The sequence below is a fragment of the Pangasianodon hypophthalmus genome, chromosome 13 (assembly GCF_027358585.1).
Source record: "Pangasianodon hypophthalmus isolate fPanHyp1 chromosome 13, fPanHyp1.pri, whole genome shotgun sequence".
Lineage (NCBI taxonomy): Eukaryota > Metazoa > Chordata > Actinopteri > Siluriformes > Pangasiidae > Pangasianodon > Pangasianodon hypophthalmus.
In genome coordinates, this window is record NC_069722.1 from 10,262,963 (window position 1) to 10,288,329 (window position 25,367).

Here is a 25,367-nt window from a genome sequence, read left to right on the forward strand (position 1 = left end):
GTCATGGGCTGCAAGTAGGCATGTACCAGTGTCTCCAGTCACACTGAATCACAGAATCAGCTCCCCTGCATCTAGAATTTCAGGACTGATGAGTATCTGGTCATCTCCTCCTGATCTTTAATCCCACTGAGATGACGTAGATAACATCAGGAGACGTAATGACCCACTACATAGCAAAAAATGATATCTTGAATGAAGAAAACATTATCTAATATAATTGTTTTGTTATTATTATATAACAAATATAAGACCATTATGCCTATTTCTAGCCATATTTACTAATTTCAAGCTTTAAATGATCTGATTTTATTGGCTCATAATTTTACTTCGTCTGGGTAAAAAATAAAATAAATTCTAGAAAAAAACCTTTAAATAAGCAAATTTATACGCCAAAGAAAAAGATAATTTCAAGCTTGAAATGAGTAAAAAAAATCCATAAATAGGCTTAATAATCTTGTTTAAATAATCTTATAAAGAGAAATATTAGATGAATTTGCCTATAAACAAGTTACTTTTTCTTGCTAAAATATATATTTCTGCAGTGTGCTGAAATTAACACTGCATATAAAGATCAAAAGGTTGTGATTCTAATTATAAGATTATTTTATTATTGCTAGACATTGAGTACTTCCTATTTTGACCAGAAGGAGGAGCTCTGTATTTCTGGATGACAGACTGAGAGCGCGAGTATCAGAAGCTGACTGTTGTATAATATTGAGCCTTCACAGTTGTGATCATGTTGCTGTTGCTCATGTTGAGACTCCAGAGTGTTCTGAGCCTCATAAAGACTTTAATGGTTTCAGAGCATGCCTCTGTACCAAAGCATTCGGCGAGCACTCTGCTCTTGCCTTTTCACAGCAGGCGTGTCTGAGAGTATGTGAGACCCTAGAGACTCCAATACAGCAAGTGATGGAATCATAGAGAAAGACATACAAAGTATTAAAGAATGGTACCAGCAAGATAGCGATATATAATATATTAAGGAAGAGGAATAAGATGTATCAGGAAAGGGATTTGTTTGAATGAAGAAATGGTCATTGTGTAATAGAGAGAGAGAAGCCAAGACTTGAATAAACATGAAAAGAAAAGTGTAAAAAGAGAGAAATTTAGGTGTGTAGAGTATAGATTAGGAAAGAATAGCTATAAAGAGGACAGAAAACGAAGTGGACAGTCAGGTAATATAAATACAACCGCAAATCTGCTAATCAACCTCGACTCGCCTCGACTTTCATGTGCTTGCATATTATAAAATGACACAGATCACACAGAGAGTATAAAACTGTAATATATGAAACAGGCTCTATATTGACTCTCACAATCACAGCAGTGCTCCTGATTCATTAACACTGAGATGCTATTTTAACAGAAACACAGTTCAAAGAAGGACAGTTAGCTGTGAATTCAACAAGTACCGTGATGGCATTATGAGCTGTGATGGAATGGACAGATGCCTACAGCATTGTTGCCTACAATGAAAAAAAAAAAGAAACATGGATCTTCAAAGTGGCCTCAGTGCTCAAACAGAAAAAAACATAGCCACTAGGCTTTCATTTAGTGTCTATCAACTACAGAAATTCAGCAGCTACAGAGAGGGTTGTGTTGAATGCCACAGGTGCAGTCTGACTGGTTTCAGATAAAAAGTGTTACCAGAAATCAGAGGTTTGTGGACAAAAACTAGCATGATTTCTGCTGCAGCTTGTGCTCTGATCTGTAAAAAGCCAGTGAAAAGTTAACATAAGATCCTTTTTGAATCACTATTAAAGGCAATTTATACATTTTAGTGATCTGTCTTTATCAATGATCATGTCCATTCATTCACTCATTCATTGAGAGCTGCAGTGCATGACCTTGCAGTGGATAGAGAAGACAGTTAAGAACATCACGGCAGTCCCTCTGCCTCCAACACAGGACATCTTTCACAAACGCTGCCTCTGTAAAGCCACCAGAATAGTGTTTGACCCCTCCCACCCCTCCCATAAACTCTTCATCCCTCTGCCAGGATGTCTAAGCCAACTCCACCAGATTCCTGAACGGCTTCTTTCCACAAGCTGTCAGGACCAACAATTATAAACTGCCTCCCACCCATCTTTCTCGGAATTAAAGGGCACAACCCCATCACGCACTTATAACTTCAAATCACTAGGCAACCTGTCTGCATATCTTGTTCTTTTTTTCAGTAAAATATATGTATGTATATAGTAAAATACCACATTCACAGGTGTGGATGTATATATATATATATATATATATATATATATATATATATATATATATATATATATATATACACACACATACACACACACACCCGTGAATGTGGTATTTTACTATATATATATATATATATATATATATATATATATATATATATATATATATATACAGTACTGTGCAAAAGTCTTAGGCACCCTATTTTTTTTTAGTACAAACTTTATTATAGATTTTTTATTTTATGAGTTCTACATTATTGATTCAGTACAAAAACATTTTAGATTTCCAAACATTAGTTTTCCAGCACAAAATTAAATGTTACAGAAAAATGTTTGTATATCAGTAAAGAAAGCAGCATATTACGTAAGAGAAAACATACACAAGAGAGAAACATTTAATTTCATTATTTTTGAAGGCATCTTTGCTCTACAGCATTTCTTTCCATGTGCCTAAGACTTTTGCACAGTGTTGTAAATATATATATATATATATATATATATATATATATATATATATATATATATATATATATGTATATATATATATGTATATATATGTATGTATGTGTATATATATATATATATATATATATATATATATATATATATATATATATATATATATATATATACACGCAATATATATATATATATATATATATATATATATACGCACACACACACACACCCAGGAATGTATGTAAACCCATAATGCATTGTTCATCTACACCAGGATTATCTGTGATATAGATACAGTTCTATAAGGCTTAGTCATCACACACCAATCCACTCACTATGCTACTGTACATACTGTATGCTCACACTATTACACCAGACTCCTGCATAGTGTCTATTTATTGTCTTATATTTTGTTGTCTGTTGTGCACTGACACTTTTTTCTAATTTTTCACTACATGTTGTCGGGTGATTTCACTGTCATCTATTTCTGTAATGTTGCACCAAGGCCTTGAAGAATGCTATTTCATTCTACTTGTATAAGGCTAAAGCTCTCTAATCCCTATTCTCTGTCCTAAGAAAACACTGAGCACGAGGGTGGGAATACACACAAGATCGGACACCAGTCCATTGCAAGGTGTCATGCATACACTCATTAACACCTAGGGGCAATTTAGCGTAGACAGTCCACCTTCTAGCATATTTTTGGGAGGTTGGAGGAAACCAGAGGAAACCCACACAGACATGGGGAGAACATTTGTTCAGAATGGTGCAAAAAACAAAAAAAACATCCAGGGAGCAGCAGTTCTGCGGGTGGAAATGCCTTGAAGATAAGTGAGGTAAGAGGATAATGAGCTGACTGACTTCTCTCATCAACAAAGCGTTTCTACCCACAAAACTACTGGATTTTTTTTGCTTGTTTGTTTTGCACCATTCTATGTAAACTCTAGAGACTGTTGTGCGTGAAAATCCCAGGGCATCTGCAGTTAAAATACTGAAATACAAAAACCAAACCAGCCCATTTGGCACCATTACATTTTTTTTCCTCCATTCTAATGTTTGATGTGAACATTAACCGAAGCTCTTGACCTGTATCTGCATGATTTTGTGCATTATGTTGCTGCTGCATGATTGACTGATTGGATAATTGCATTAACGAGCAAGTGTACAGGTGTTCCTATTAAAGTGGCCGGTGAGTGCTGTTGAGTGTGGAATTTGAAGCTATAGACATAGGAGTTTTGTACTTTTCTCACCTCTGCACAGTTCACTATCGCATCTTTGAAAATTGTTTTGCACCTGCTAAATCTTTTCAGTCCTATTTGACCTCCATAGAAGCCCACAGAATCTCCTGCAAACCGCCATTCCTTTTGTTAAAATAGATGGGAGAAAAGGGATGACATCAGCAGAGGTGGGAGTACAGTGGCCATATTTCTTGGGCACATTCTTGTTCCTCACCATTAGTCATAAAACCTGTGCTTCAAGTTCAACGTGCCTTATCATCATCTCCTTCACGTGTCATTGTTCACACATTCTCCTCAGGCATCATTTATCAGGCATCATTCCTAACACAACATCATTCAAGTATCAAACCTCATTACTTTAAGCGTCAAACGGCACTTGTCAAGCCTCGGGTATTGCATTCGAGCATTGTGTCAAGACTTAATGAATGCTGTGACTTACCCTGTGATTCATTATTACTATGACAGAACTGGTCATCTAGCTTGTACTCAGTATTACATTGTTATTGTGCTTTATATTTTAAAATATGTGCCTTAAAATAGATTGGAAAAATAATTATTTTACTGACAAGGTACAAGGATAAGCTAATGTTATCACCATAGGGGCACAATTGAATCAGAAACTCTAGGTGAGTTATCATGTGCACAGAAAGTCTAATAAGCCAAGCCAGACAGCTCATACGGTGTATACGATGAGCCGCACCTCTGCAAATAGAATACTGAATAATTCTATGTCTTTAGTGCTCCTTGTTATATCTCATAACTATAATATTTTCCATAGTATGGGAGTAAACAGATCTGAATATTAAAGTTTAAAAAAAAGCAGTGGACTGTAATGTGTGAATATTTAATGAGCTGACACTTTTAATACATATCTATGGGCATTGTAAAAAGACTTTTATCTGCCTTGATTTTCATTAAAGAATTTTAAGCACAAGGTGATGGATGTGGTGGTGAGAGCACCAGCTGTTTCTTAAGGCGATGTTGATTCATAAGCTCAGAAAATGATAAAACCAATCACTTGGGGAGAGACTAAACAGTCAGTGAGTATCAGGAGAACTAGCCAGACCCTGAGCAAGTTCTGCTAAAGTACATTTATTCATCCATCAGTGATATTTTGAAAATGCACACACACATACGCACACACATGGGCAGTTGTCTAATCAGCCAATCATATATATATATATATAATATATATATATATATATATATATATATATATATATACACACACACAAATACCACAGGTACTTACTCACATTGTCATTGCTGCCGTTGTTGTCCTCATATTTCGTCTCTATGTGTATGGAAAACTTGGCAAGAAAGAACACTATAAGGGAAAAAAAATAAGAACAATTAAAAGCTGCCAAAGCACAAGATTTAATATGATCCCCATCTACATTGTCACAGTTCCCCCTGAACACCATGTGCTATTGTTTTAGTTTTCTGTTTTCTGTTAGTCCTACCTCCACACTGATCCTGTCACTGGTTTGTTACCTGACTGTGTTCACCTGTTCTGTGTTAGTCCTTGATTAGTTTATCTATGTATACCCTTTTGTATTAACGTATCCTCTGCAAAGTCATATCATGCAATTAGCTACTTTAAGTAAGTTCTGTTTCATTGTACTTCTGGTATTGACCTTTACCTTTTTTCACATAGATTACGGATTTGCTCAAATAAAGCTTGTGCTGAGTTCACGCACATACGTCCTGCTTCTCAACACACTTTATGTACATTTACTGCAAAGTCACTTTTAGGTGGTGTTTGGCTTTTTATGAGTTTAAATAGTGGTATGTAGCATTGTGGCATTTTAAAATCATGTTGCATTTAATCAGCCAAATTATATATTATATATTATAAACAAAATAATTAGTGTACATATGACCTACTACTGTTTTTATTGACAATGATAACATCAACTGAGGACCACAAATGCTATGGCAATGGTAGTATGCTGGTCTTAAATAATATATATTTTTTTATTTTGAATTGATTTATATAAGGCTGTTTACAATAGACATTAGCACAATGCTGCTCCACAGTCAGTCTCATAATCATCAAACCAGAACCAGTGCAGTTATCCAGAGGAAAGACCAGTGTTCCAAGGTAATTTTTAAAAATGCACCCTAGTCGCCAGGAACTCTATTGTAGTCTTTATGTTGACCATTTGCTGAATGCCTCTGCTAGGAGGTTAAGACTTGGCTATAGATGGATCTTTTAACAACATACTAACACCAAGCATATATCCCAGTCAACACAGAAATGGCTGTGGAACAGAAAATCAGTGTTTTACAATGGCCATCCTCTGTCCCCAGATTTTACCCTGTTGAAAACATGCAGTTTGAATGAAGAGGGAAGTCCACATGCACAAACCTAAGAATGTAAATCATATTGAAATGTTCTGCATGGAGGCATGTCCAAGCTCACTCTTCAAGTATTCTCTAACATTAACAGTCAGGTAATGCAAGTAGGCATGTAATGTTTTTAATGGAAACATTACTCTATGGCGATATTCACAGCTACAAGGTTTTGAATTTCTTTGGATGTTAAATTCATTGAGCATATAAATGCCATATGGCATAGCTAGAAGGCTTCTCTTACTGCTGAGAAACCTAGGAAAAACAACAGCTTTCAGGCTGCAGTAAATCCCACAGAAAAACTCCAAAACCTAATTCCACACCTGAAAATACAACTCAAGCCGCACAGATATGGTTAAAGTCTTAGACCCTGTTAAGTTCACTTTGACTGCTGTTAAACAAACTGCTCTGCTATGCTAGCAGAGAAGCACACTTCATAATAGCCACATTTTACTGGCCGTGTGTGTGACAGCCAGCTGTAATGATGAGCTATTTTCCAGCTTGTTGGATTTATAGCCCTGTTCTCAACCCCTTCCTTCTCTCATTCCTCACTCCTCCCTCTCCTCCCTACATGGCCAAATGCTGCTGGAGTACCCTGGAGATCCAACAATACTATGATTGGATTAACTCTAGTTTCAGCAATTACTATGGAGATAGGAAATACTAATAGGGTTGGCAGGAATGGGCATGGCATGGGGAAGTGATCAACAACAGCTTTTTACGGCAGTGAAAATCACTTCACAAAGGCACTTACGCTTTACACCTATACAAAGTTGCACACACTGCATAACCATCAAAAAAAGTTAAATATTAATAATGCCACTAGTCACTTTTGTCTGAAAATACTGACAAGCAGAAAGCTGAAAATTCTAAACAAAATGATAATCCAAAGAATATAGGTATGCTGCATGCTATTGCCGTGGTTCAATTAGTGCTTCTTTCATTATCTGGGTGTTTTTGTGATCTTTTTTCTCAGTGATAACATAGTTTGCTGTTGGATTGAAACTTGTGAAACAAGGCAATGGTTACCAAGCAACCACACTGATGGTCACAAATGGTCACAGATAGACTTTAACTGACATTGAGCTAAGGCTGCTTTCACCATTTATTTCTCAACAGACAGTGCATGTTTTACATACATGTATATTTTCAGAAAAACACTGAATGATCTTGTTTTTTTTTTTTTTTTTAATACATCCCGACCAATCAGATTGCAAGCAACATGGCTGTAGCACTAAATTGGGAAGATTTGGTGTGAGTATATACAGTTTTATGGTAATCACCAGGGGCTTGTGGAAAAAGCCACTGCTCATTTGTTTCTTAGTAAAACTGTACCTAACATTTTTTCCCCTAGAATACAGTGTTAGTTGGTTAAATTAAAAAAATCAATTTTTATGTAAATATAATATATGTAACCATGAACATTGCAGTTTTTTAATTTACAATAACTAGGTAAAATGGTAATATGTCTTCAGTTTTAAGGCTGATAAAAAGCTTCAATTCAAGTTTCTTTAAGCAGATGAAATAAATGTTATATTCTTACAAATGTCCTATTTTTGGGGGCAGAATTCAAAAGGTAACTTGAAGGCTGTCTTGTAATCCAACGGTTAACCAAACAGTCTAACCAAACAGACCAAGCAAACAGTCAGAGCAGTTTATAGAAAAATGGAAGGATAACATAATGGAGATTAAAAATTAGCAACTGATGTAGTAAACACTCAGCTTTGTGATAGTATATTAACTATGACACATTTCTGCAATGTGAACCTCAATAAAATTTTGATCCTGGTTATGGTCCTGGCAAATGAGAAAAACAAAAATGGATTACAGTGTCAGTGAAAAAAATGGTGCCTTATTAATGAGCAAATATAAGGAGATTTACAGCTCATTTAATCTAAAATATTTCATGGCTAATATAAAGTTGTAATATAAATAAAAGTAATAACCTGGTTATTTTTGGGACATTCACCAATACATGATGTGACATCCCATTGTGGCTGCAAACAGCGAAGTTGCACAAGCAGCTTCCCTTATCACGATTTTCTGCCTCCAAAGATAAAGCGATGACAAACAGCCTCCTCTTCGCCAGAGGATAACCTAGCTATAACCTAGCAAAAATGATTTTCGGCCTGATTTTGCTGTCACTGTTAGAAATCTCACATTGTAAAAGAACTCCTTAGTCATGAATTGAGATCGTCAGCTTAGAACACATAATGTGATGTGCTCACTGGCGGCCTATTTAGTGCTCTTGCCACTAAAGACAGCTGACAACAAAGTTCTGGCGGTTTTGATTAAAATCTCACAATGTGTGTATACTGCTGCGATGCCTGTCTAAAAGTCATCAAAAGGGGGACTGTATAGGATTACACAAAACTCATGGGACAGCTAGAAAATATGGTAGTGGTGATATGTTTAAATGAAGCATGCTAATGGACAGAAAAATATCCTTATTACCTCAAGCTCACTTTGAAGAATATTTCTGTTTGTGTTTCCATTTTCTGTATGAGCCTTGTATCTCACTGATTGATGACGAAAGCAGAATGTAGTAATGTTCTTTAATCACAGGTCTATCGCAAGAGAATCTTCATTATACACTCTGACATGGAGAGCACATCTTATCACACAGTCTCTTATAGAATTCAGCCATGAACGTACTGTCATCATCTTACAATGTGATAAGTAATCATTTTAAAAGACCTCTGTAACCACCCAGTGTAAAAGAGGCATAGAAATCCTGGCAGTAATTAATGCACAGTAAGTCTTTAGATCCACCCACCTATACCGTGAGGCCCATTGACTTATGAGATTGGAAGAAGGCAGAATGCAGAGGGAATAAATCTTTTGGTGCAAGCTGCCAATGCAGGGATAGCAGAGAGACTGTATATCACATTGATTTGAAATGCCTACACAACGTCTCAGCTTAGTGCTGACGCAGACTCTCCTGGCTAGATGACAGAAGCGTAGGCACACCAGCACCAAAATCAGTTGGCACCCATGCAGCCCTGATTCTAGTCTACAATCCCTTTCTGTGTACTCTGAAAGCATGAAGTATTTTTGCATTACATAAAAGGCATAAGCATATTAAATACTGAATCCCCAACAGATGTAACACAGCATGTCACAATGATTTTATTGAAAAACCGACAAAATGGTAGCAAATTATAATATTTTGCTGACAACAGTCTGTTTCTTAGAGAGGTCGAAAATAGACAAAAAGAAAGAAAATTAATTATTGAATCTTCAAAACAAATACTTGGTTTATGAGACTAAATTCATCATTAGTCACAGCCTATGCTGGGTCATGCATGATTTCAGGTCCACAGTTAATCAGTCATGGGGGAGAGCTGTTCTTCTCAGAAAGGTGTGCAACCATCCACATAGTGAGTCAAGTCGATCTCCAATCAGACAGTTTCTCCTCTCAAGCATAGAAGCATACTATTACAGTATGTTAGGTAGCTAATTTTCACTAATATGCAGTCAGCTCCAGAATTATTCACACTCTTGGTCAATATTGATTAAAAAGAATGTTGCCTTTATGGTTAATTAGCTTAAGATGACACTGAAAATATGAGAAATCTAACCTTTAATTGAAATTAATTTATTCTATTGATAGAAAAAAATACAAATATACACTCACTGACCACTTCATTAGGAACACCTGGACATCTGCTCATTCATGCAATTATCCAATCAGCCAATTATGTGACAGCAGCATAATGTATGATATAATGAAATTCTACAATATCCAAAGTTTTTCTGTTGTAGATTCATTGCCTGTTTGTGGAAAATCAATCTTCCCCAGTTGGCAGCATGTCCTCTCTGTCCTCCATTACTCACTGGATCACTTCTTTCATACTGATACTTAATGCTGATTATGCTAATGCTGTTACCTCACACAGTGGTCCAGTGCAGCCAAATTACACCACAGTGCTTTTAGCCTGGCTTAGAAATGTGCATCTCAATCTAACTGCTCTTACACAAAGATTACTCAAGACCTTGTGTGAATGTGGCCTAAAAGGACAGGTGGATGGTCATTTTTTCATACAAAATGGTTACTTATCCACTTAAAGTTTTATTTTTACAGGAACAAATTATTGGGAATAGGAATGAAAATGAATATGGACCATAACAAAAAAAAAAGCTTTCTGAAAAAGTTAAAATTCTGGCTGGAAGAGACTCCACATATTGAAGAAAATAGTGAGGGAGGCAAGAACCTCAGAGATCACAGAATTGTGCTGCTTTTGAGTAGTCTAGATGCCAAATCCTAGTTACTTGTATAACTGTGCTCCTATGAACCCTGGATAACCTCCAGAGGTGATGAGAATCATGTGAATTCCTGCATCTGAGGGTGGGCATGCATACCCAGACCTTCCAGCAAAGTCACAAGTGACATATGATGAAGTATTTGCAATAAACAGCTGTCATACAGCTGTCTTTCCCTGGAACCTTCTCACTGGGTCGGTGTTGGTTCTGAATGACAAGGAAAGAGACTCGGATTGTTTTCTTCTTTAGGTTATGGCAGAGATAAACCACTTTAACCTGACGGCAGTGTGTAGCCTCCAGTCAGAAGAATGGCAAGGATGTGAGAAAAAATGCAGGAAAAAATAACCTAGCGGATGAATGGAGGGTAACTGACTCTAACCCCAATGTTGTGTTAGTGATCTGGCTAATGGAGCAGGCTGCAGTATGTAAAACAGTGTGTAGCAGGTGCAGCATCTACGTGACCCTGCTAGCAATGCTTAATAACAGCAATCTGCTAGTCTGTAGATGACAGAGAGTGTGGAAAATCTAAGAGCAGAAAAAAACACAGAGGAAGAACCTGACCTGAATGGGAGAATGAGGAGTGAACAGAGAGAAACCTGACTCCAGCCCCAGTGTTGTTTGTTAGCAGATCCTAAGTAGGTTCTGGGAGAAAGTGCATGGCATGGTGAGGCAGACGCACTCAACCATGCTAGCAGCACGTATTCACTGGCCTGACAGTTGGGTAGATGGCAGGGGAGGTGAATGGTCAGAGATATCACAGAGGGAGAACACAGCCCAGCAGGGGAATGAGTTAAGTGCCACTACAGAGCAAAAACACACTTTGTAGAGCTAACTTGCGAGTTTGAGTGATGCTAATAAGCCTAAAAAGAGAAAACATTCTTAATGTTTTAACTTAGTATAATGGCGCACTTTCCTGAAGCACTTGCCTTTTAGGAACCAAAGAGTAATTGTATAGTTTTATGCATGTTAACTAAATAAATAAATAAAAGAAGGTAATAAATCTCCCTTGAATGGGGAGAATCATCAAGTAAATTTTTTTTTTTGTGATATATTCAGTCAGAATAGTGGCTGAGGTACAGAGCAGTGGAACTGCAGTAAAGCGTGCGCGCACACACACACACACACACACACACACACACACATACACACACACACTGCAGCTAGAAATGGAGAGAAGCTTCCTCTCCAGCAGGAGTGAGCTAAGCAGTCAGGGAACTGAGCACCGGGAACTTTCTTTGCTGTCCAGCAAACTCATTAACACTCCAGGCCTTCGAGCAGGCAGCAGCTACTGTCTCAGACTTGACGAGAGCAAAAAAATGAGAAACTACAACATCTACAACAGCTGTCCAGCTCGAGGTCTCACATTAACTGCTCATGGAAAGTAACCAAGTAGAAGAAAAAACAGTACTTACTGTGTACTCTGAATTGTGCAGGCAGATGGAACACAGAGGAGTGAGAAAAGAAAGAGAGAGAGAGAGAGAAAGGGAGAGGTGTGAAAATCATGTGAAAAGCAAATGAATGGGTTTCACAGACTGTTCATGTAAAATCCAGAAGAATGAACAAAGACATTGATATTTTTTTCTTTTGCACATACTCAATAACATTCAGATCATTCAGATCTCAGGCTTCCTTAGGATTTAACTGGCAAGCGGCATCATTATTACAATTATTGTTAAATTCATATTACTTAACATTCTTATAAAAAATGCAAAAAAAAAAGTAGGTCATTCCTACAGTGTAGTGACTTTTGTGTCAGCTCATGGTATTTGTAATGTAATCTTGAACAAAATAAATTCTAAAAGTCTGGTTAAAACAGTTAACGTTTTATGTTTAATGCTGAACATAATACAATGGGCTCATTGCAGAAACACTTCTGCGTTCTTCTTAGTACTGCTCCTGCATTTCTGCTTCTTTCACTACACTCACAGTGATTTTTCAGTCAGTGCCTGCAAGAACTCCCTGAGATGAACATCAGTGATGTTCATCAGATATGTAAGAATACTTGCCAAGCCTCTTCTAGCAAGTTGAAGTTACATATTTGCTTTGATTTTGACAACAGATTTTTTAGCACTTCATTTCACAGGTTTCTGTCCATCTGGTTACTCTCTTTTTAAATGAAGATCCTTTTTCGTGCAACAATATCATATCCTGGGACTGCCATCATTTTTCAGCAGGGCAACAACTCTGTAAGCCGAGTGATTAGTGATACTTTTTAAGGTCTAATTTTTTAATCCTGGCAGTTTTATGTGGTCAGAATGAGACTATAAGAAAATCCATTAAGATTTAAAAATTCCAAAACCATCACATTAAAAAGGATTACATTATTTAACTGATGTCACCTTTGTGCCAGCCTGATCTTGCTCACACACTGAATAATGGCTACTTTAGGTCAGAATGTCTACCGTGTTACTGTCCACCCTGTTATCTTACAGAGCTGGTCAATACACAAGTGTGTAAGCAAGGCATTTATAATGATAAATATAAATAAATATAATAGGATAAAACCTTTTTTATAATGAAACAGATTTGGAGGTCCAGAAGACAGCGAACACCAACCATTATAATGTTCTGGGTTTGTTTTCCATTTTTAAGTCATATTTTATATCTGCGCTCTGTCTGATGTTGTATGGCAGAACTAAGATACCGAACAAATTTCTCAAGTGGGGATAATAGAGTCTCAAGATAGAGTCAAAGAAATGCCCAGATGTATGTCTTGATTCTCCATAAAATCGCTGTGGGATAATAGCTAGCTTGATCTGAGTGTTCCTGTCCATCTGTCTAACAGTCAGGGTGGTGAATTACCAGTGACTGTGTAGGGGTAATAGTTCCATGCCTTCTCCGTTACATAGAAGATCTTGGGAACGACTGCTCGTGCCCAGCTGGGCAGCTTGCTGTAAATGAGAAAAAAAGAAGATAAGAGAGATAAGAATGAAGGTTTCTCTCAATGAGACAGCTAAAAAATTCAAACTGTCAGCTCAGGCTGTCAAGAGTAACTGCTTCTATTACTGGCTGACCATTAGCCCAGGATTAGATTGTGTAACGGAAAGTGCAGGAATGGTTTGAACTCAGTTTGGCAGCGAGACAACTCACACACTGGATATTACTGAGGCTGGGATGAGCTTGGAACAGTTGTACCTGCTAGGAATGAAGACATATGAACATGCACCTGGACTAGAAACTGAAATAGTGCAGTACAGAATCACATTTTCTTACTAGCCTGCAGAAAGTAAAGTATTTATATTGGAGTGAAAATGGTGGGATTTAAGTTGAAGTGTAATTTCCTGAAGCATTGAAAACATGAAGTGATAAGAGAACAATATAAACAAACAAAAATTTACATCCAGATTAATCGCAGAGGTGAAGTGGACCGATCTGGGCTTCAAGCCAGTGTTAAATGAGTGTTGCGGAAACATTTATGTTGGCTTGGCACAGTCAATGTGTGTATGATTTTGCACACCTGTGATAGTAGCTGGATGGACACACTTTAGAGTGAACATAAGGCAGCCTATAAAAATGCAAATCAATCATAAAACAGGGCCTGAATAAATCTGCATTTATTCTCATTAAACTTGCAGGGGAGATTAATTGCATTGTGGCATCAATTGCATATCACTTTTTACAATTATGCCTCATGACATAGATTTTTCTATATTTATATTGTCACTATGACTTCTTCAAACCTTAGGAATTAGGGTTACATGTTAAATGCTCTATGCAGGTGTAAGTATGGCCCCCCAGAGTGACGTCTCAAATTATACGTGTTATATAAGCCTGATTTCAGCTGTCTGTCTTCCTGTGTAGTTCTGCAGGAGGCTGCCACCCTCGTCTCTGTCTCCTGTTTCATCTCTGAGTACTCCTTTTGTTTCTCAACCAAGTTCTCTTAGTCTCCCAATTTGCATTTGCCCCTCTGTTCTTTCAAATCTGCATTCCTTTCATCCACTTTCCAATCCTCTTATGTAGTTGGTATAATATCAGAAACTGGCTGTAATGAACAGCTGGACTTTTGGCTTGAGCACTCAAAATAAACTATGATAAGAAGCTGGTCGATTGATCTGTTTAGGTGGCAATTCAGGAATATCGTGGCAAGTTCAAATCACCTCTTATGTTTAACTGGAGGATATGTTCTCTTCAAATTTCAGTTGCAAATTTAGAAAAAGATTCCTTCCATCACAAGTTGCAATAACACAGACACCTATCCTAATGCCGTAAGCTCTTATATGCCTTTTTGCACACTGCCTGAATAAAGAGCTTACTCTGGAGAATGAAAATCCGGGTTTAATGATTGACAAGGTCCTGAGGAGGCTAGGCTTATACATGCCTGGGTTTAGCTGTATCCCTGTATATTCATTCCCTCGTTCCCCTCTGTTATACTTAGTATTGCAGGAATCCTCAGGGGGTTGCAGGAGACAGTTAATATATATATATATATATATATATATATATATATATATATATATATATATATATATATATATATATATATCACCCTTTTGTTAACCCACTGTTGTTAATATTTGAATTCTATACATATTTGAGATGTGGTAATGCAGAAATCAGGCTTTCCATATTTTTTTCTTCCCATCTCAATATAGACAATAAATCTACTTGGTTTAATGGTTAAATCTACAGGACTACTTGGTTTTCAGGCCAATGGGATTAAGATTATGCTAACTTTTGAGATGCTCTCTGGCAATCCTGGCATAAATTAAAGCTGTGTATAACCGTGAACACACATCTGTTTCATAATTCAGAAAACCATGATCTATGGACTTCCTTCAAAAAGAAAAAAAAATAAAGTAAAAAATAAAGTAAAAAAGGTATGTGCTTTTTTCTCTGCAGCTAGATTTTTTATTTTTTTGCCTTCCCTTCAATCCCCTCAATCCCCCACCCTCCCATTTAAAATCTTTTTTGTTCAATTTGATCACTGGCTGTACTGCAGAGGTGGTCAGCTGAACCCGAGGCAATGCTTCCTTGTTATAACTGTCAAGATGCTTGCTGGACAGATTGATGCCTAATTGTTTTACAGCTTTTTGCAGACAAAAATAATGTCAGTCCTGGACTGAGGCTAAGTGTAAAAGGCTGTACTTTTCATCTGTCCATCACATCGTGCTAGTTTTGATTTAGTTTTTGAATTCAGACTATTCACAGGCCGCTATAAATTTCCTGAAATGTGTCAGAATGTTTTTCTACCAGTTTCTAGCAAAAGACAGCTGCCTTGTTTAGCTGTTGTACCCAGTGGGGTTTTGCTCATATCACAAGCGTTGACTGGAGCCAAAAAGCAGCAAGTAATAGAGAGAAACATGCTTTCTGCTCTCCTAGCGTATCAGGCCGAGCTTTGCTACAGAGGAAAAGCTGAGGTCACGCTTGCTGTCAAACCCCTCTCCAGGGCTACAGTGTAAAAGAAATTGCAGTGAAAAGCTTAGCAAAGTGCAGAATTAGGTCACAGGGCCACTATGTGAAAACAACATTGGTCCTTGAGCAGCAGTCATGCCTGAAAGGTTAGGAATTTTATTGAGCATCAGAGGAGGGCTACTAGATGAGTTTGAGTGTGAGTATGAAATGCTATTGCTTACATTGCACACATACAGTAGCCTGAATCATAAGCCTAAATGACACCTACATAAGCCCTTCCTGACGACTGACATAAATGAGCTGCTGCTGACATTCACCTCATTTGGCCGACGCTTTTATCCAAAGTGACTTACAATTGAGGTAGGATATAAGTGAGTGGGCTAAAGCTGAGTTCCGGGCTAAGTGGCAGCTTGGTGGTGCTGTGATTTGATTATGATTCACAACCTTCAGTTCAGTAGCCCAAAGCCTTAACCACTGACCAAACACTGCCATGTAAACCTACATAAACATTTATAAAGGCTGTCATAGAGCACTTGGGTCAATTCTAATGTCAAGTTGAAATAATGTCCGAGTCAACTGAGATAACACTTTCTGGGCTGATGCATGTTTGAACATCATGACAGCTGATTTTGTAGCTCACTGTACTTTCAGTAGAATCTAGAGGCCCATTGGGGCAGGAATCAAGCTGACCCATGCTCAGAGGAGGAGAAGTGGACAGAACAGTTAATGGGGTAGGGCTAGTTTAAAAATACTCTGCAGTCACCTTTTTTTTTTTTTTTTTTTTTTAGCAAATAATTAGAATTAAATCTAATAAAGTGCAGACAGTGTGTCTGTGATGTGCAGAACCATTTCTATCGTAAGATACACTCACAAAACACTTTATAGGGAACACCTGTACACCTACTCATTCATGCAATTATCTAATCAGCCAATCATGTGGCAATGCATAAAATCATGCAGTCATGAGCCAGCAGCTTCGAGTAGTGTTCACCCATCAGAATGGGGAAAAACTTGATCTCAGTGACTTTGACTGTGGCATGAATGTTGGTGCCGGATTTGAGTATTACTATAACTGCTGATCTCCTGGGATTTTCACACACAACAGTCTCTAGTGTTTACACAGAATAGTGCAATAACAAAAAAAAAAAAAAAAAAATCCAGTGAGCATCAGTTCTGCAGATGGAAACACCTTGTTGATGAGAGAGGTCAATTGTGCAATTGTGGTGAGCAGAAAAACAACTCAGAATGCAAAACATGTCGATGCAGATGGAGTACAACAGCAGAAGACCACGTCGAGTTCCACTCCTGTCAGCCAAGAACAGAAAGCTGAGGCTGCAGTGGGCACAGGCTCACCAAAAAGTTGAAGACTGGAAAACATAACCTGATGAATCTCGATTGCTGCTGAGGCACGCAGACAGTAGGGTCATAATTTGGCACCAACAGCATGAATCCATGGACCCAACCTGCCTTGTGTCAACAGTCCATGTTGGTGGAGGTGGTGTAATGGTGTGGGGAATGTTTTCTTGGCACACTTTGGGCCCATTAACACCAATCAGTCATTGCTTGAATGCCACAGCCTATTTGAGTATTGTTTCTGACCATGTGCATCCCTTCATGGCCACAATTTACCTATCTTCTAATGGCTACTTCCAGCATGGTAATGCACCATATCACAAAGCAAAAGTCACCTCAAACTGGTTTCATGAACATGACAATGAGTTCAGTGTTCTTCAGCGGCCTTCCTAGTCACCGGATCTGAATCCAGCAGAACACCTTTGAGATGTGGTAGAACAGAAGATTCACAGCATGAAAGTGCACCTGAAAAATCTGCAGCAACTGTGTGATGCATGATCATACCAACATGGACCAAAATCTCAACGGAATGTTTCTAACATCTTGTGGAATCCATGCCATGAAGAATTGGGTCTGTTTTAAGTGCAAAGATAGGCTCTACCCAGTATAGTGTACAGTATAGTAGTATAGTGTTCCTAATAAATTAATTAGTGAGTGTACATTGAAAAGATTGGAAAAGTTAAAGGGGGATTATGGAGTGTATAATGTCTGTACATCAGAAATGTGTATGCACCACAGTGACCTTGTTTCCTATGTCTTGATTTCATTAGTTGATGAATGAAATGAAATGAATGAAAACTGTTGTTATATTACAAATTATATTACTCAAACCCATTTCATAAAAATGAAGGGCATAAATTCAGACTTCCCCAATGCAGGAGATGTGGCTTGTATTAAGGAGCAGTCGTGTTACCCACTTGTTGAGATAGACGCGTTTCTCGGTGAACTGGCCAGCACCGTATGTGGGGTCCTCAAATGGCTCGTTCTGCACCACCTCCACGCCCTCGCCTCGCTCACTCTGCTCGTGGCTGTGTTTGCTGATCATGTACAGCTGCCCAATCCTGTACTGGAGACAAAGGCCACCACATAGTTACAACTGCAGCCCGAACTTCAGAAACAGAAAACGTTGTTCTTAAACATGAAGAAGTTCCTCAACAAACAGTGAAAAACTGTGGAGTGGAGTCCAGGAAGATGGTCACAGATTAACACATTCACTTTGCATCTTCAAATCCCCTATGCATAGGCTTAGTATTAGGTTGAGACTAGACTGTAAAAACCAGTATACAAAAAAACCCACATTTATTCCACACAATTATGGAATACTAAGAAACTAGTATTCTCATACGTGAACTTTTAAACATGGTAGGTGATGTGATATCCTAAATTAATACCACATTTATTGTACATAGCCTAGATATAGATTCTTTTAGAAATGCTGCTGTTGAGCAGTGCTGGTTAAACACACTTGGGCAAGGTGGGGAAATGTGTACCATTGCAGCAGGTAGATATCATACCTAGCCTATGCTACATAAGACCATCCTATGGTCTTAGCATAGACTATGTCAACTTAAATAAATAACAAGAAAATAAAAAGAATAGAGCACATCTTTGTCAATTCTCAAAGCTCAGGTTGGGGCATTTAAACAAGGCAGCCAACTTGACAGCAGAGAGCAGCGAGCCTGGTCATTAAAAATGAGAGCAAGGTGCTGTGAATTGCATGCACACAAAGTATTCGTGAATGTGGAGCAGCGAAGCAAGCATGAAGAGAAACTGTCATGCGTGAGAGCACTTCAATTCTGCAAGGACTGAGCATCTAGTCATGTGTGCTTCCTTTCTGCTTGTTTGCCTGCATCTACACTTTGCTCACAAGTCAATTAAAGTAAAAGAGCAAAAGAAAAGTCAAAACAATTTTCCAGGTAGTTTTTGTTTAAATAGAAAGTAAACCATGCCAGGTGATAGCAAGTTGCTGTTATTGTTATCAATATTGCTATGTGTATAAAGCAAAGTAAAGAAAATCATAGCCTTTACCAAGTGAAGTCCATATTAAACCCCCAAACCTCCCACCCCTCACCTGCTTTTAACTGTTTACTGTGATTGTATTTATTGGTAAATGAAGCAGAAATGTCACAAAAGTGTCACAAAAGCAGAATATCAGAATTATATTCTCATGTATTTAATAAATTATACAGTATGGCTTGATGCAAATAGACCACAGTCCTAGGATTCTATGTGACTTCTAGGACTGAGATATCAGCAGTGTTTGCTTGAAACCTAGTGCCGTGGAAGTCCTGTGTGAGAATAGTGATACACTGAAGAAAGCTTTGACAGTCTGTACCCTTTAAATAAAGACATTTATAACACTTTTATCATATACCTATTATGATCTTATTCATTACGATCCCGATTGTGGTTCTACCCGAGGTTCATGCTCATGACATTAGAAAACACCATCTAATGCTGTAAAAGTGTCAGACACATTGCACATTCAGCTCAAGCTGTATAATTCAATGCACCTTTTTTGTTGGATTAATGAGTTATTGTCCCCATCGTTCCCTCTCAGAAAGCAAACCAAATTAATGAGAGGAGGCAAGCAAAAAAGCGCACAAGGGTTAAAGTGGCAGTGAATTATTCATCATGTCTCGTTCTCTTTGTATGTGCTGGACAGATGTGTAGAGAGATGAGAGGAGCAGGGGGATTTAATGAGTGGCAGATTAAAGCAAGTGAAAGGATCATGGTGCACTTTCAAAGGGAGTCAGATTTATTTAATGTTGAAAGTGAAAAATTTTAAATGCTTTTTGATTTAATGTCAAGTAGTTTTTTTAAATCTCAGACTTCTCATGTCTTCTTATATCAGAAGGTCGTCTAAGTCTAATGCTGCTCTGTTGTCTTACTGATTATAAGCTAGCTACTTGATGCTATTATTTGCTATCAATGAAACAACTGTGGTTGAGAGTGCCAATCAAGCTGTGAGTACTCCAGAGAGAGTGGAAGTTCTATGATCACAGGAAATATCCACCAATTCAATGGTCTTAAAATGTTGCAAATGTTTTATACAAGCTCCAGGGCAAATCTGTTACAGCAGCTCCTGCTTCCCGTTATTCAGAATCCCATCTACCCTGGCTTAAAAGCCTGTCTGTCTGATAAAACATCTAGAGCGAGAGTCAGTCCCAAAACACCTCACAGAATAACAATTTTCTTAAAATGTGTGCATTTGGAGAATTTTGTAATTCACCAGACGCCCAAGCTTAGTTCATTCCCCTCAGTTTAGAGGGTGACAGTGCCTTTAAACGAAACATTAGCCAAATGTCAGTGGTGCAATCAAAGCGGACAATACTGTTAAACAAAAGACAAAGCCAGAGCAATTGGTTCAGTCTGTGATGTTCAGTGTTTGACTTGACACATAATGATTTGCTCACCCAAAATACTACACCAGTCAGAGATAGAGGGAATCATAAGGTTATTTCGGTGATTCAAACAGATCTGGGAAATAAAGGATGTTTCTGTAATGACAATGCAACAGATTGTTTGCAATATGACAAATGAAAGATTTTATCATCTGCCAGAGCACTTCTCAAATACCCCATCAATTTTGAGAGTCATTGTCTCAGTAACTGCCAAAAAGAGATGACTTGTGTCTTTTGTGTAGTATGGTGTAATAGAACAAAGAGCGTCTAGTCTTTTCTAAGGCATTATTTATGGGACAGATCAATATTTATCAAAAAGAATGAATATAAAAAAGATCGAATCATGGTTTACTCTGATCTAACTTGACTGACTTTGTTGCCTTGAATCCATAAACTGACCTTCTCAATCCATAGCAATACATAACCATCCATAACCAACACAGCAAATTTGGCCTGGCTCTCTGGATGGGAATGATGGTCTTCCTCTCTTCCCTGTCAATAAGAAGAGAATATGGAAGAATGCTGTTGGTGTTCTCCTTTAAATGCCCTATGGCATTAAAAAAGCAGCAGTTGATAGGAGGCAGTGACTGACTTCATGTGTCTTGAAGAGGAAGCTCATGCTAGATTTTGCCATGTCTTGTATAGTTAAGGGTTCTTTAATAAAGGTATCCTAAAAGGTTCCTTGAAAGGTTGGCCAATTTTGCTCTCTCAGACTTCACAGATGCACTACTTAGGAGCCCCAGATTTGGCTTTTTTTTTTTTTTTTTTTTTTTCGGTGTGGTAATGGAGAGTTAGCTAGTTCATGGAAATTTAAACTTAAATTGGGATAAAAACAACCACACTGAAAGAAGATTGAGTAAAAATAAATTAAAAAAATGAGTGAGAAAGCTTTACAAGTATTTTATAAGGTTATTGAATTTACCTCTGAATTCACAGTGGGATGTAATTGCATGGGGCACTTTGGCCTGAGGAGAGAGTGCATGCTTGTTCTATGCTAATAGTTCACTTGAATGGCCCTTTGAGTGGATTCAGAGAAGAAAAGCATACTGTGCATGCTGAAAAGCTCACTGCTGTGCTACCAAACCTGCTCTAATAAGGTAGAGTGTCTAGGAGAAAAGGATGGAAACACATGGCATAAATCTTAATTTATATACTTCATTTGTTATTTTAATACACTAACAGCAGTTATTTTTAAATGTAGCTTGAGAAAACTGTTACCGGGTAACAAGGCTTAACATTGCATTGCACGTTTAGGTGGATTCTCCACTTCTATGCAAACATGGTCTGTTCAAAAGTTTCTTTTTTTTTGGGTTTTAATCCATCCTTTGCATTGCATTTTCATTGTCTGCCATGAAAATGTTTTTTACTATTTCTAAGCTCACCAGTGCATTCATGTTTTTTGACATATCCTAGTTGATTTTATTTTTTAATTTCTTAGTATGTATTTTAACCCACAGCTGACACCAATATCACTCATATACACACTACAAATAATGCAATGAAAAGTAGCATTCCCAAGACATAAATTCATACGAGCATTAGCTCCTATGCTCTCCTAGCTTTTTATGGTTTGCCTTGTTGATACATTTATCACAAAATGAGTTGTCAAAATTCATGAATTCACTTTAATTCACTATACAGTATATAATGGTAATTTTACCAAATCAGGTAAATGTAAGTACAAGAAAGCTGAAATAATCTTCAGCAATTTGAAGGCTGCAGTCTGATTGGCTGTATACGTTTACATGTACAGTATATACACTTCTATGAGTTTTTTTGGAGCAGGATCATGTGAATCATGTCTTTAAAAGCAATTCTAAAGAGTTTGGTTTAAAGCAGTTAGTGGTGAGTACATGATATAAGCTGACAAGTTTGCTGACGGGCTTTGGGATAAAGGCTGTGGCGTGTCATCTGTCATTCTAATCAAAGTGACTCTTTTCAGAGTAGACAGTTTTCAGCCACATTTATAATGAAATATATGAGGCTCTCTAGCAAATTCTAGAAGTCTGTGTTTTGAGACCTTGTGAGATCTTCAGTGAAATGATTTTAACTAAATATTGGTTGGATTACAGCGTGTAAACATCACAGACTTTTTCTATATTCCCACCAATTAGGGATGACGCATGAAGTAACATATTCCTTATAAAATTATCTGGCGCCTGGTTGAAAATCCTTTGCAATCAAAGACTGCTTAAAGTGAGAGCTCTCCTCAGACATTATGGGTTATACTGTATAAATATAAAGATCCCACTTTATATCGTCTCTAATACCTGTGTACTTAAATAATGTAACTATTGACAATGTATACAGTGTTACAGATGGATTACATTAGTACATCATCTGAAAATACTTGTCTTTTTCAGCATTAACGTTTAGCTAATATAGGTATGCAAGTGTATCTTTACAGTTGGAACAGGACATTATCTCTCAGGTAATTTCAAGTAACATGGTGAGAGTAATTACATTTTTATGAACTGCCTGATTTTCCATCAGACTTTTGTTTCCATTATGAGGGTACTTACACTACAGCCACCCAGGAAATACTCACCTAACATACCTTAACATCCCTAATATTTACCTAGATGTACCTCAATCAAAAGACCTTTAAACCAGTCTTTAATTTGACAGTAACTACACAGCAATAGCATACAGATTGTCAACTTCCTGTTACATTGTATTGTGGATTATATCAAATTACATTCCAAATTATATTTTTTCTTGGTCACCATGTTATAATATTCAATAAATATAAAAAAGTTTTTTAATAACAAAAAAGCTCTTTAAAATGAGCGAACAAGTACTGTCAGAGTACTTACTGTCTGGCCTTTGGAAAGTGGGATGCACTCACATCATCATTAAACCCAAGTGAGCCAGTTACTGCAGCCACACGTCCATGTCACTGTTTCACAGCGGAGGTGGGATGTGTTGGAGCTTGAGCAGTTAATCTGTTCTCTATAATTTCCATTTTCTGTCACACACTGTACAATTTTCTCTCATCTGTCCATAATGCTTTGTTCCCTATGTGAATGTACTGTATCAGTAGGCTTTTTAATGCAATTTCAGCAAACTATAACCAGGTTTCGTGGTGAGTTATATACAGTGGGTTGTGGTTAACCCTCAGATCATGTTAATAGGTTGATTATTTTCTTTCAAAAGTTTATGCCACCACAGATGGAGGGTATTCTTTATCTCTTAAATGGTTTCATTTCATGATAATTTTCTTCCACGGTGCTTAGCAGTGCAGTCCTGGGACCCAAGTTTCTCTGATACCTATGTAGTTATATACAGCATATGCACATGTAACAGGGTGAAGGTAACTACATTTTTATGAACTGCTGATTTTTATATAAGGCTTTTCTTTATGACTGTTAGGATTGAATGATGGTGACTACAATGCACCTGTCACCTTACTTTAAAACCTACCCAGCTGTACTGCCTGTGTAATATTGTGATCAAAAGGTTAGAATTTATATCTGTAATTTGAAAGTACCTACATACTAAATATACAGCAAAGTATACAGTTTTTTTTGGTGTCCCATTTCCTCTCCAATTTGGTCTTGCTAATTCCCACCCATTAGCTAACGCTTCCCTGCACTGTAAAAAACTGACTGTAAATTTTTCCAGTAATTTACTGAAAACAGGGTTGCCAATAAAGTACTATAAATATTTACAATAAACAACTGTAAACATATTTACAGTAAAGCACTGTAATATCTTTAATAGTATAAAATAAAACATAATCCAATACATTTGCTCATTTGGATGATGCTTTAAAAAAAAAAAAAGTGATGTACAATTGATGCAGGATACAACTGAGATGAAGATTAAGGGTCTTGCTCAAGGACATAACCATGGCATTTTGGTAGTGCTGGGATTTTAATCCAGACCTTCTAATCTGTAACTCAAAGCCTTAACCACTGAGCCACCACAAGTAGCTCAACAAGCCTACACTGATTCAACCACTTCTACCACTCAATTAACTAGAAGTAAAAGATTCCTTAGAATCAGTTCAGGTCAGCTGAGCTAGTTGTGGTGGCTCAGTGGTTAAGGCTCTATGTAATACACTAGAAGGTTGTGCGTTCAAATCCCACAGTTGTATCCTGCATCAATTGTAAGTTGTGTTTTATCTACAGTACTCTGCAAAGGTCTTAGGCACATGATGAAGAAATGCTGAAGAGCAAAGATACGTTCAGAAATAATGAAATTAAATGTTTCTACATTTTAAAAAAGTACTACAAAGAGCAGTAAACAGTAATAAATGAAACAAATTCATTATCTAATAATAAAAAAATACAGTTGTTGGCAAATTGCTGTAGTATACGAGGAATAAAACACTTCAGAACATAGTGTTATAGGAAAGTAATCAGCTTTGGTGTGGTAACATCCCTCCACTTCACATCACACTACCCCAATGTTGATCATTTTCCTACAACAGCACACACTTTTGTGCTTTATTCCGTTAAAATACACAAAATGATTGATGTTTCTATATAACATCTCTATAATTAGTGGTGAGTAAACAACATAATTTGCAAGTTTGCTGATAACTCACAATACAATATAACCAATAACAAATATTTAAAATTAAAATCAAATGTCTCTATATGATAGTTTGTTCAAGCACATCTCAGAATAAACAATGTACAACTGTTCTGTGATAGTAACTGATACTATGACTCATTACAAAAAACATTATTTCTTTCCTTTCCTTAGAGCATGGCTCGCTGCAGGGT

The 25,367-nt window shown here is 37.3% G+C and overlaps 1 protein-coding gene across 1 annotated transcript in view; it reads right to left on the minus strand.

Moving 5' to 3' along the window:
• The window catches only part of pitpnc1a (phosphatidylinositol transfer protein cytoplasmic 1a), a 65,693-nt gene that overhangs the window by 8,992 nt on the left and 31,334 nt on the right, over positions 1-25,367 (minus strand). The window contains exons 3-5 of the mRNA XM_053239367.1: positions 18,148-18,296; positions 13,328-13,416; positions 5,164-5,267 (exon numbers count right to left, since the gene is read on the minus strand). Of these exons, the coding sequence (XP_053095342.1) occupies positions 5,164-5,267; positions 13,328-13,416; positions 18,148-18,296 (342 nt within the window). The remainder of the gene's footprint in view (positions 1-5,163; positions 5,268-13,327; positions 13,417-18,147; positions 18,297-25,367) is intronic.